This window comes from Cryptotermes secundus, unplaced genomic scaffold, assembly GCF_002891405.2.
Source record: "Cryptotermes secundus unplaced genomic scaffold, Csec_1.0 scaffold259, whole genome shotgun sequence".
Classification (NCBI taxonomy): domain Eukaryota; kingdom Metazoa; phylum Arthropoda; class Insecta; order Blattodea; family Kalotermitidae; genus Cryptotermes; species Cryptotermes secundus.
In genome coordinates, this window is record NW_019742445.1 from 504,064 (window position 1) to 516,654 (window position 12,591).

Consider the following 12,591-nt stretch of genomic DNA (forward strand, 5'->3'; position numbering starts at 1 on the left):
AATGAATTTCACCATGAGAGATATAAATGGAAATTAAATTAATAATTTATTTAAAATACACATTATATTATGTGTGTTGCATTATCAGATGGTAAATAACAAGACAGTCCATACAGGATGTGATCATCAGACTGCAGAATGCTAAATGAGACATGAATGTCATGATAAGTTTGAACATATGCTAAAGTTGTGTTTTATTTGCTATTTATCTAGGTGAATTGATTCTTGATATGTTGTCCACAGATATCAGTTCTGCAAGGAGGAAGGAAAGTGACCAGCCTTCCTGTCGCTTATGAACCTTCATGTGTGTCCATCAACAGCACACACCCAGATGTAGCAGTAGGAGGAACTTTGGACAATAAAGTACTTTCAGTCTGGGTTTCCATTTATATTTAACTGATGTAGCAATTTTACATCTAGCAGTTTCATACATTGAGTAAAAGAATAGGTTTTCCTTTGTACCATCATCTTTCTTGTATTTAAATGGATATTGTTTTCCTCCAGTACCATCAACAAATGGAACCAAAGTATCAGTAGTCATTGTACTGAACAGAGCCATCAAATGAGTTTAAACATTTTTTTATGTATAGTGCCATTAATATTTCTGAACCTTCATTTGACCTTAAAATGGTTCCAATACCAATTATGACCACAGTTTATGATAAGTCTCAAACACAAGATATTTCAAGATAGTCAGCAGTTACTGCTGCAGAAGCCCCATGTTTTGTAAAACTTAAAAATTTGGTACTACCATCGCAAAAGTCCATCAAAAACTGTATTTAAGTAATTCAGTTATATACTGTAGTTGTACTGATGAAACTTCTCCTGCACAGTCACTTTCATTTGTCTCACAGTCTCTCAACCTGTAATGTAACACATCCATCCATATCTTGTTTTCCTGAGTATTCCTTTCCATAATGTTTTCCAACCTGATTTCTGGTACACATTTCAGAACTATTCAGTGCTGTATACAGGATCCAGAGTGAATAAGTAAGTGTCTGGAAGAGGAAGAAAATTTCTTTGGAGATTGTGCCAAAGTAATTTCATTATATTTTGTCTGAATTTAGATTCACATTTATACACTGCTGGGATCAAACCTAAGCCCAAAGGCAGAATTGGAACATCTTGGCCCTATAACAGACTGTTCATACTCACCAGACAGCCAGTACCTGGTGGCATGTGATGCCAACCGGAAGGTCATCCTCTACAAACTTCCAGATTACCAGGTAATAAAGAAGTGCAGACACCTTGCATATCAGTACCACACCATTGCTATTTCCACATGATGTACATCCATAATGCTTCAGCAGCCTGAGGTTCTGACACAAACATGCTTAAATGATAGTTACATTGGACACTCTTCATTGTTTAGGGTATTTTTATATACATGATATTTTGAAGATTGGGCCTCCTCCCACTTTCAAGTGAGTGGTTGTTTTTATTGTTATATTTGAGATTTGGCATTAGTCAGTATAAAATTTGAATAGTAAATTTGTATATTAAGTTCTCAGTATAATGGCAGTCAGGCGCATAAAGATCAGGATATAGCCAGCTTCCAAAAATTATGCATATTAAACAACTACATCTTAGAATATAGATTAATATGAACAGAATTATGGTATAGTGAATCACTCTTTGTCACAGTCCTGCGAAGAGTCATTATGAACATGCTTGTACATAGCCATGTTCTGTTTACTATAGAACTTAGCAGAATTTTCTAGAAGCAAGTGACAACTACAATGCAGACAGCATCACATTCACAGTGCAGTCTCAATATAACAAGAATCTTAAAAATGTTCATTCTAATGGATACTCAAAAGTTCTGACAATGACTGAAATACATAATATTATTAAGTCCACCCCCTAAATTCTGATTACAAATACATCACATTATGACGTGAATGTGGTGGTATTTATCCTTCTTCCCATTCTGCTCGCAGTTTATTCATGCTGTAATGTTGGGAATAGTCATTTAGAATTTCAGCCCAGTCATTTATAATGTTTGGGTCTTCCGAGTTGCTCGAGTGTGCTTTGAGGTGGTAACAGGCCTTGGTTTTAAAGCTTTCAGGTTTGGGCTTATTCGAATATGCTGTTTATTAGAGAAGATGCATTCTTTTAATGTGTTGCATATATATTGTCATGTGGTAAAGTGAGTATAGATAGAGTTTGGGTTGGTAATTGGCTTTATTGAACTCTTAAACGCACAACTCGTGACTACACTGTACAAATTATTGTCACGCAAAGACTAGTATTCACTGCACTGCTTGGTTGTGGTTTCCAGTGGTGCAGCATCCTTGGCTTCCATGTGCAACAGCTCCTGTCCTCACTGGCTGGCACCTTTCAGCTATAGCTCCCAAGCTGAACTGACTGGATTTCAACTCATAATCGACTCCTTATGTAGCCTTGGCACAGACCACATAGAAACTATCTATTGGCACAGACCGTGTATAGAACACTGCCTCACAGTTACTCCATTGCTGTGTGTTGCAACAGCTGTCTCTGCTGGCTTCACAGTTCTTGTTTTGAGCAAATATGCCACGTTGCTTCCTCGTTAAGGCTGCTCATCCAAGTGGCCTAAGATGTCACCATTCCTTCCGTTTATGGGGCAAGAATATCTGGAAGTGGTTGGTGCTCCTACAGCGCCAACACACAACTGGCTAGTAGTCTCTTCTTCGAGTGGGGCTGACTCCTCAACAATGTCCAGTCACTCATTTTTGGCATCCCTATGGAAAACCCAACTCCTCACTTCACGACCCCCAGCCCGAGGATCTGTATGAGGTCCTCACAGAATGTCTCCTTGCTTCTCAGACATACCTTCTGTATCCAGCTTCATCCTCCAATCCCTTTGCCAGTGTCTTGCCAGGTCCCCTACAACCACATCCCTTTGCACGAATAGCACAGTGGGTCAATCATCTGTGGGCACCAGCCACCTTCTGCAGTGATCCACCATCGCCCTGGATCCATTTCTTCAACCGTCCACGGTGCCTTATGGTTGGATGCGAGTCCCCATATTGGTCCTCCAGTGCTCCGATATTTCTCCACTGTGGCCTCTTCTTTAGGAGCTAACTGATGCTTTGCTACAGACTTAATTTCTTCTGGATTTGCCTCCATCTTTTGTAAACAGGCCTCCAGCATGGCCTTCATCTCACCTTGAATGGTTCATATTTTATTTTGAGGGACCTCAGCCTTCTCATTATTGGCCTCCATATTCACTTCCATCCTTTCTCGGTTATTTTTCATTTCCACCAACATGTGTTCCATTACGTGTTCTATCTTCGTAGTGTGACAATACAAATATCTGCTGTGATCTACCCAATTAATCAATCAATCCAATCCTAATTCTGACATCAGTTGTCACATGATAGAGTGACAACAGACAGGGTTTGGACTGGTAATCAGATTTATTGAACTCTTTAACACACAACTGATGACTGCACTTTACAAATCACTATCACACACAGACTAGTGTTCTCAGTCATGGTCTTCAATGCACTGCTTGGTGGCGGCTTCTGTGTCCACCGGCTCCTGTTCTTGCTGATTGTCACCTCTCAGCTGCAGCTCCTGATTTGAATTGGCTGGCTTCTGGCATACAATCAATTACTTATGTAGCCTTGGGACCTCCCCCAACAGTTCTTCCATTGTTACATCACATAGCTATGAGCATGGGCCACATAGAGAACACTGCTTCCCAGGTAATCCACTGTTGCATTACAAAGATGTTGCCTAGGAACGGGAATGTTTGCAGAGCCGTTCCCTGGTAGTGGTCTCCGCTATGTTCACAGTTCTTGCTTTGAGGAAATTTGCCACAATTTAAGAAATTAATTGATATGAAGCAGGAATTAATGTACTGAACAGTAGTTTTCAGAACTCCACACCAAAGAAGTTCATTGATTTGAATAAGATATCAGGGTTGTTCTGAAAGTGTATCTGTGGACATCTTTGTGGGTTTTCAGTTAGTTTAGTCTTGTATTGGCCAATTCTATTGTAATTCAATAAATAACTTTTTTTATCGTATGGAGTGCAACAGGATGCTTAAATATAATATTGTAACTTTTTTATTTTTACAGTAATTTATATTAGAAATATTCATCTAAATTGGTTGAGGCATAGTGTGGATCCAGTTTAAATTTCTTATATCGATTACATTCCTGTGTTCAATAATCGCTTCCTCCCCTCTTTTTAAGTCTTCCTATAACATGGGTATGTAGCAGATCATAGTCACATAGCCGATCAGGAATTGCCCTGTTATGGAATCCAAAGATTTATATCATAAGAGCCTGCTAAAGTATCCTGTCCTGATGTGCAGAAAAATGTAATAGGTAACAGTTCAATTCATTCCACTTCACAACTTCAGAGCTGATTTCACTTGAATTAATTTTAATATTATCCTTTCACTGAAGCTTCTAGATGCATTTTTATGCCACCAAAAGTTTTATCAGTACATTACAGATTAGATTAAAATACTTGGAGGAAAAAATAATCATTTTACTTTATAGTTTATGTAAAACGGTATTCCATGTTGGAAGTAATATTATGTAACAGGCATACAAAACATCAGTGAATACATGTGTAATGGTCCATCAATGTTAACAGTTATTCATTTTCTAAACAAATTTGTAATGCAAAAGATGCATTTTGTAAATATAAAGCAATAGTCCTATCTTTATTCATGTGGCACAGAAAAACCTTGAAGCCTCAAATTTGGAAATCCAAAATATAGATCTTCATCATTGCCCCTGATAGGTTCAGAACTGATTTCATGCACTGTTACTGTAATTGGATGCTTATGCTTACATAACAATAACCACGCATGCTTCACTTCTATCCTACTAATGCAATCCTGGAAATCATGCAGAAAGTAAGTACTACAAAATTCAGTACCTTGTTATACTATATATGTTGTGTGTACAGTTATGTCTAGAAGTGATGAGAGTGAGTTACTAGGTTAGAAATTAAATGTAACCTTTAACTACAAGTGTTTACTATATCCAGTACCAAAGCTTCTTACAGTCAGCCCATGGTTAAGTATATGATTCTGAATCTGATCCATCTCCATCATGCTGTTTGAGTATGCAGTACAGTTTTGTCTGGTAGGTGTACAGAATTCCAGATACAGAGTCAGAAGTCTGCAAAGGCTGTAAAACCATAATTAGGAATTAAACAGCATCCATGACAGAAGTCAGTATTCTTAACAGTACATACCATCCAATCAGAAGGTGTCTGTGTCACAAATGCATTTATGAGAACACTACTTAATCTTTGTGTGCTGGCAGTACTAGTATACTGTAGACCAGTGTGACTCAAAACACAGTTTGTTAGACAATTTCTAGTACATGTCAGTTTCACAACATCTTATACTTTATGGTGTGGGCTATGCAGCTTGAAATATGTCTGCAATGTAGTTAACTATTAATATACTTCATTAGAGTCAGGTAATTTTGTAAATAAAAAATATGGTACTGGAATTTTACTTTGTGTGGTGGAAACACTGGTCAACCACTGGCACCAAAATCTGTTCTCCATACCCCCCCCCCTCAATTATCCAACATTTATGGGGAAAGGGGTCTGCCAGTTACATGAATTTACTGGTTGCATAAAGACTTATAGAAACACACTACAAGTCAAAACAATTTATTTTTCTCTTTAATTCTTGCATGGGAGTCTTCCCAAGTGGCACAACATACTGATGTATGAAAGATTTCTGATACATATATTGTAATGTGATCAAAATTCAACTAACTTATACTGTAATGGCATCTGCACAAGGGAAGATGACACATTGCTACCAGTGGTGGCAGGTGAACATACGTGCATCACACACGTGTTTTTTAATAACTTCATAAAAATGGTGATTTTTTGCATGTTTGTTGGTTGGAAAAGAATTCCAGAATACTGGATTCCAAATAACTGGGTGTTTACTGTACTCATACATGAGATTTTAAATAAACTTAAAACTTAAAAAGGCATCTGGAAAAATTTGCTCTTAGTACTAGGTGGTTCAAATATGACCAGGACTGATTTTTTTGTAAACAAGTCGCACTGCGCAGCAGCTGTGCGACCTTGAGAGAGTGAAGCCACAACCTCCACCCTCCCTCCTCTTAGGGTTAGAACGTGTTTAGTCCTGTTTGGAAGTTGCTAGAGTGATGAGTGAACAGAAGGTACCGCGGAACGTGGAACAACGCATTGTGATCAAATTCCTCGTTGGAGAAAAGTCTCGTCTGCTGAAATTCACCACACACTCCAACAACAGTATGGGGAAGAGTGTCTCTCACAGACCCATGTGTTTGAGTGGTGTAGGTGCTTCAGAGAGGGCAGAGAGCACGTGGAGAACGAACCGCATGATCGTCGGCCGTGAACATCTGTCACCAAGCCAAACATTGATCGTGCAGACGCACTTATTCGTGAGAATAGGCGCATCACTATCAAGGAACTTGGAGCAGTGCTGTCCATCAGTGTTGGTAGTGTAGAAGACATCACGAAATACCACCTGCACTATTGCAAGGTGAATGCACGGTGGGTACTACGCACTTTGACAGACGTGAACAAAATGGCGTGCATGCAAGTTGCCAGTCGTCTCCTACAGCAGTTTGAAGATGAAGGTGATCCATTTTTGAAGTCTATAGTGACCACCGATGAAACGTGGGTGCATTACTTCATTCCCGAGTCCCAGCAATCATCACGTGAGTGGCGTCATACCAGTTCTCCCAAACCCAAGAGAACGCGGAGGAGCCGTTCGGCAGGAAAAGTGATGGCAACGTTCTTCTGGGACTGGCAGGGGGTTATCCATGTAGACTTTCTGACAGATGCCAGAACAGTCAATGCAGCTTATTACTCAGACCTCCTGGCAACAGACATGAAGGAAAAGATCCAATCCAAGCAGAAGAGAGGTGGAAAGCGGGTAGCCTTCCTTCAAGACAATGCACATACCAGTACGGCCAAAACAACAATGGAAACCCTCCAGAAATTGAAATGGAACCTTCTGACACATCTGCCATACAGTCCCGATTTGGCACCAAGTGATTTCTACCTGTTTGGAAGGCTCAAATCAGACTTGCAAGGCATGCAGTTTGTGGACAACAGTGCCATCATCCACAATGTTCGGGAGTGGATACGCTGCCAACCACAAAACTTTTTTTGAAAAGGGCATCAGGATGCTTCCAGAACATTGGAAAAAATGTGTTGACTCCGGAGGGGAGTACATTGAAGGCTGACATGTGCAAGTAAGTGTTTGGCAATTTTGGTTTAAAGAAGAAATCAGTCCCGGTCATATTTGAACCACCTTGTATATGCTGGATGAGGTAGTTAAAAAAAAAAAAGATAAAATCCAACCTCCCAATTCACAGACGTAGTCCTCCGGAATGTGATGCTGCATGATTTCATAGAGAGCAACAAACATTTCAGAAAAGTCTCCTGCCTCAAACTCCAGGGTACCAAACTAGATGGCATCACATTCCAGAAGACAATTTAATTCCCAGAGTGGCCCTGTGAAAGCAAAATTTGCTTACCTGTGCACTAGCTGTGTTACCATCATAATACACTCCTTGTTAACACTTCGCGGACCGGCGATTTAAATATTTAAATCACCCTGGGGACCGGCATTTTTAAACCTACTACCCTAACTTGTGCACTGTTCACTTTAAAAATTAATATAAAATCTCCCAATTAATTTTATGAACTAAAATTTTTGGAGAACACTTACCAATGCTCCTAGAAGTGCTTGAGAGTGTGATATTTCTGGAAACATTCCCCTTTGTGAAGTGGCATTACACAGAACTTGCACATGTAGACCGTCATACTCCTTTTATTGTGTACTGCGCAAACACGGCATCACCTAGAAGGCTTGCACGTTCACTCTTCACAATTTTCATGAGGGTATGTTTCCACATATCACCAGAGAGTCGCCCAGGGGGGTCCACATGAGGCCTGCATGGGGTGGGAGTTGATGGGCCCGGTCGCACTAAGTCTGTGTCTGACTCTGGTTCTGCTGCCACCATCTGGTCTGTAGCCCAGGCCTTTGCCACATTCATCAGAAATGCTTTGTATTTCAATTTTGAATGAGGGTTTAGATTTTTGAAAACCAAAAATGAATTGAAAATGGCACAATTTATAAGCCACAAGGCAACTTTCTTTGTCCACTTTACTGTTTTCTGAGGAAGAGAATAATAATCACCTCCCTTCATGAACATATTATACTCAGAAATACATACAGGCTTCTTTACCTGTCCATGTCTCCTTTGAACATCAACTGTGTTTGAATTGTGAATTGTGGAAATCACATTCACAACACGAGTATCCTTCCAGGACTGAAAAAGAATATCCCCCTTCCTCCTGAATGTGGTTTCACCACGTTTCAGGAATTTAGATTCCTCTTTCGGATCTGGAGGAAGGCCTCTGTTCACCCTAATTGTTCCACAAACACGTACTTTTCTTGAAAGAAGGTGTTCTGCAGTTGCCACACTGTTATAATAATTGTCATGATAGTCATGGTAATTTTGATCAAGATAGGGTTCCAAAACGGAAAGAATAGTTTCTTGTAATTTCTTTCTTAAACCAGAAGAAAATTCTAAATTTCCAATATAGCCTGAAGTGCTTTCAGTCACTACATGAACAAGTAGGCCATACTTTGTAAGTTTCCCAGGATTATATGTTCGCATACAAAGCCTTACCCTCCAAGGAATCACAGATTCGTTCAAAGACAGTTGTTGGTTTGGCTTATAAACTGTCTGAAATTATTGGACGAAAAAGTTCAATAAGGCCTGAATTTTGAAAAGCCTGCCTGTTGAGTGTGGTTGCAGTTCATTATCATTGAAATGCAAACACCACCAAATTTGCTCAAATCTCTTATGGCTCATTTGTTTGCCGAAAATTATAATTTATAAAAATGGATCTGTTGACCAATACTCTTTCAGATTATCCCTCCTTGTATGGCCCATTAGAAAGATTATTGCAAAAAATTTTCTCATTTCTGCTGAAGTGTCATCCACCCACCTCAACGCCTTATAACTTCTGTCATAATGTTCATGGTGTTGGATATAGTATCTGTTAGTTTCCTGACATAGCGTGTCAAATAAACTATCTCCAGAAAACAGTTCTGTTACTTCAGACACTTGTGTTGTGTCTGATGGAATTTGCTTCACCCCTGGATTTCCAGTAAACTGTCCCAAAGCAGGCATTTTGTATACTTCTCTCCATGTGGCTGTCCCCGCAATGTTGCTACCCGCACTTTCACTTTCACTTTCACTGTCTGTGGCCACAATTTTTTGTTCGCCCCTGCCACACTCACTATCAGATTGTGAGTCGCTATCACTAGCAGACTGACAAGGGACGTTAGATAGCTCATCAGAGAACAAGTCAGATATTTATTGTTCTCCGAGATAATGCTTGGACCTCAACCTCTTCTGACCTTGATCCATTTTGCACTAGTAACTTCCTGCCTGGTGCATGCAGCTGGAAGATGAACAGACATTTTCTTTTGGAGTGGGAAAGGAAAACAGTTGGGTCATAAACAGCAGGGTCATGTTATTGACTACGAAGCAAACATTCAAGAGGTCTATCGCGCACCAGTCATGCGTCTGCCTGGCGGCAGTGCAAGGTATAGTGTGTTTCAACATAACGTGTCCTAAAATCATAATATGCCACCAGTCCGCCATGTTTAAAAGTGCTGGGCATAAAAGTATGCCACTGGTCTGCAAAGTGTTAAGCTATGCACTTTATGAGACGATGGGACCACTCCAGGAAACGGTCTTGAAAATCGTTTTCCGGAATACCTCGCAGTAACGTCATGTTGCATTGAATGTCAGGACTTTATGTTTATCTGCTGCTCCAGATTCTTGTCACTCATTTTTCTGCTAACAGGATACCACAGATATGTACTGCTTCCTCTGCTGCTTGGGAATGAGTGACTCATTTGGTATGTGGCTCCTATAAATGCATGTTGGAACACGTCCAAATGTGCTTGAGTACATGAGTTTCTGACTCAACACCCAAGCCAACTGCGGCCATTCCAGGAATTCATTTGCCAGACCTTGTATATATGAAAATAGGTGAAGTCAGGTGCCATTAACTATGCAGTGAAACTTTTTCTACATTATGATAAATATGGAATAATATAACTTAGCCCAGAGATTCTGAAACTTTGCTATCATATCCCCTAAAATAAAAAAAAATTACATAATCTCCCCTCCCCCTTCCACCCATCTCTGCTGATCAGTGAAAAGTGCAGTTCTGCTCTTTGTTGCAGGTTCCTGTTAAGTTATATAATATAATGACAGCAGGAACCTAAATGTGCTATAATCCTGTCAGGTGAGCAGCTTGAGGTTTTAGAACATTAATTCATCATGAAAGCTAAACAGCTTTACAGCCTCTTTACACCTACAGTAAGCTATAAATGTTCCAGCAGTTATGAAAAACTTGTGAAATGTTCACTTGTTGCAGCTACATCTCCTGAAAGCATCCATATTAATTCTTACCAACTTTCAAAAACTGCATAGTTACAGTTATATTTAACTAATTTTAGTGAACTTGGTTACCCCCTGTAGCAGGTTGCAACCATTCACAGTTCAAGAAACCAAGACTTATCCATTGTCACATTTTAGCTTGCCCACAACAAGGAATGGGGGTTCCATAATGCACGAGTCAATACTGTAGCCTGGTCTCCAAACTCCCAGCTGGTTGCCAGTGGCAGCCTGGACACAACCATAATTATCTGGAGTGTGCTGAACCCAACAAAACACACAATCATCAAGAGTAAGTTTTAACTGTCACTGTTCAGTAATGCTGTAAATTTAATTTCAGTTGATGTCACAGGTCTCTGCAAGACCTTGTGTTGACACCTGTGAGTGCAGCAACAGACAAGTATTCCTTTTATTCCTCTCCTCAAGGTTCATCATTTTGCTGGACTTTGGTTATTATAGCACTCCTGAGGTTATATGTTAAATGAGGCATGGAGGTGGAAGTAACAGGCTATTATTCTGGCAGTCACATGGAAACATGAGGAGAACCATAAATACTTAAGGGAGGATAATCAGTCAGTAGGTGGGATTTGAACAGATAGCTGCAAAATTAATGATGTTACAACCTGTTGGTAAATATAAGGGTTTGGGGGTAAAGTTTCATACATTCTGAAGATTGTGGTCAGTGCAATTGCTCCCAGAGAAAATATTCACAGTAACCACTGAATAGAAGATTGCATGCACCCCACACATTTTACACATGACAGCACAGGGAAGTGTCCTGAGTTAACAATATACTTCTCATTTAAATTGATGCTATCAGTATAAATGATCATGAAGCTGATATTACTGTTCTAAATATGTGCATTGTATTCATACTACTGTGAACATCGATTTATTAATGGGTTTGTAATCAGTTTAGCTAGAGACATTAAGTCATAACTTAAAAATTTAACTTTGAAATAAGTTAATCTAAATTATGGTTTTGGAGTTTCCTCCACATCAGGGAGAGGTATGTAAGGAGAAGGATACATCTCATACAGCCTTCCTACTTCAATATTTATTTCACCTTTGGTTATGTACCATTTCTGTGGATGGAATGCCTCTGCCTAATTCTGGTTGACTGCATCATTGCTGTATAACCATGAACATATGTAGATAATACTGGAGAATTACTGTATGTAAAGAATTTGTGCTATGAAAAATAATCAATTTAGGTGGCAAAATACAATAATTATTAGTTTAAAAGGGGTCTCATTTAATTTGGGAAATGGTTCTTCTCCCTGTGAGGAAGGAAAAAAGATTTTTGGGCTGTCAAGGCACTGAGGGCAACAGTGAAGCTTGTCTGGGGATGTCAACAGGCAGTATGTCCTGTCAGAACGTGGTTACCTCCTCTGGGACCGTGGTCACAGTGAGATTCATGGGCAGTGAGGATGCAGATGTCTTGGCTAGCAAGGGACCAAGCAGCCCATTCCTTAGTCTCAGACTAGTAATTTTAGTCTCGCCATGTTACTTTTATTACTTCCAATTGATCATTGTTCTGGGAATATACAATACCTACATCCTTTGTAGTGTTTAGGTATTTTAGAACTCTTTTTAATAATACCCAGTGTTCTCTTGTGTAACAAGTGTTAAATTGACTTAGGTAAGTCATAGCAAAGGATATATCTGGGCACGTGCACATGGCTAAATACATTAAAGATCCTATAGCCTGTTGATATGGCACGTTATCTAAATTCTCAGTTGATTTTCTTGATTTAGGCAATGGTCTCAGTTTGCTGTTTGGTTCCATTGGAACTGGTTTAGTCTCATTTGGAATATTAAATCTTTTAAGAACATTGTTCAAATATTGAGTTTGGGTCAACTTTATAGTTTTCTTTGCCCTATCTCTTTTCACTTCCATTCCTAAACATTTCTTAACTGGTCCCAAATCCTTTACTTTAAAACATTGTTGCAATTTTCTTTTTAAATTCTCAACTTCAACATTGTCATTGTGAAATATGAAGAAGTCGTCAACATACAATGCTATATTAATTATTGAATTACCCTTTTGTTTGGTATAAATACATGGTTCGGAACAAGTTTGCCTGTACCCTAGGCCTTTTAGAACCTCTGTTGCTTTCTTATTCCACGACCTAGC

At 39.4% G+C, this 12,591-nt stretch overlaps 2 protein-coding genes across 4 annotated transcripts in view; one reads left to right on the top strand and one right to left on the bottom strand.

The window, feature by feature from the left end:
* The window catches only part of LOC111873152 (actin-interacting protein 1), a 53,083-nt gene that overhangs the window by 36,722 nt on the left and 3,770 nt on the right, over nucleotides 1-12,591 (top strand). Inside the window, exons 11-14 of one of the 3 annotated variants that reach the window (XM_023867616.2) lie at nucleotides 244-363; nucleotides 1,068-1,226; nucleotides 4,856-4,858; nucleotides 10,596-10,746. In XM_023867616.2, coding sequence (XP_023723384.1) covers nucleotides 244-363; nucleotides 1,068-1,226; nucleotides 4,856-4,858; nucleotides 10,596-10,746 — 433 coding nt within the window. The remainder of the gene's footprint in view (nucleotides 1-243; nucleotides 364-1,067; nucleotides 1,227-4,855; nucleotides 4,859-10,595; nucleotides 10,747-12,591) is intronic. The other 2 variants (XM_023867617.2, XM_023867618.2) reach the window with 2 other exon arrangements.
* Nucleotides 4,867-12,591, bottom strand: part of LOC111873153 (protein bric-a-brac 2) — a 65,202-nt gene continuing 57,477 nt past the window's right edge. The window contains exon 7 of the mRNA XM_033754987.1: nucleotides 4,867-5,135. The gene's annotated coding sequence lies outside the window, so the exon portion shown is untranslated. The remainder of the gene's footprint in view (nucleotides 5,136-12,591) is intronic.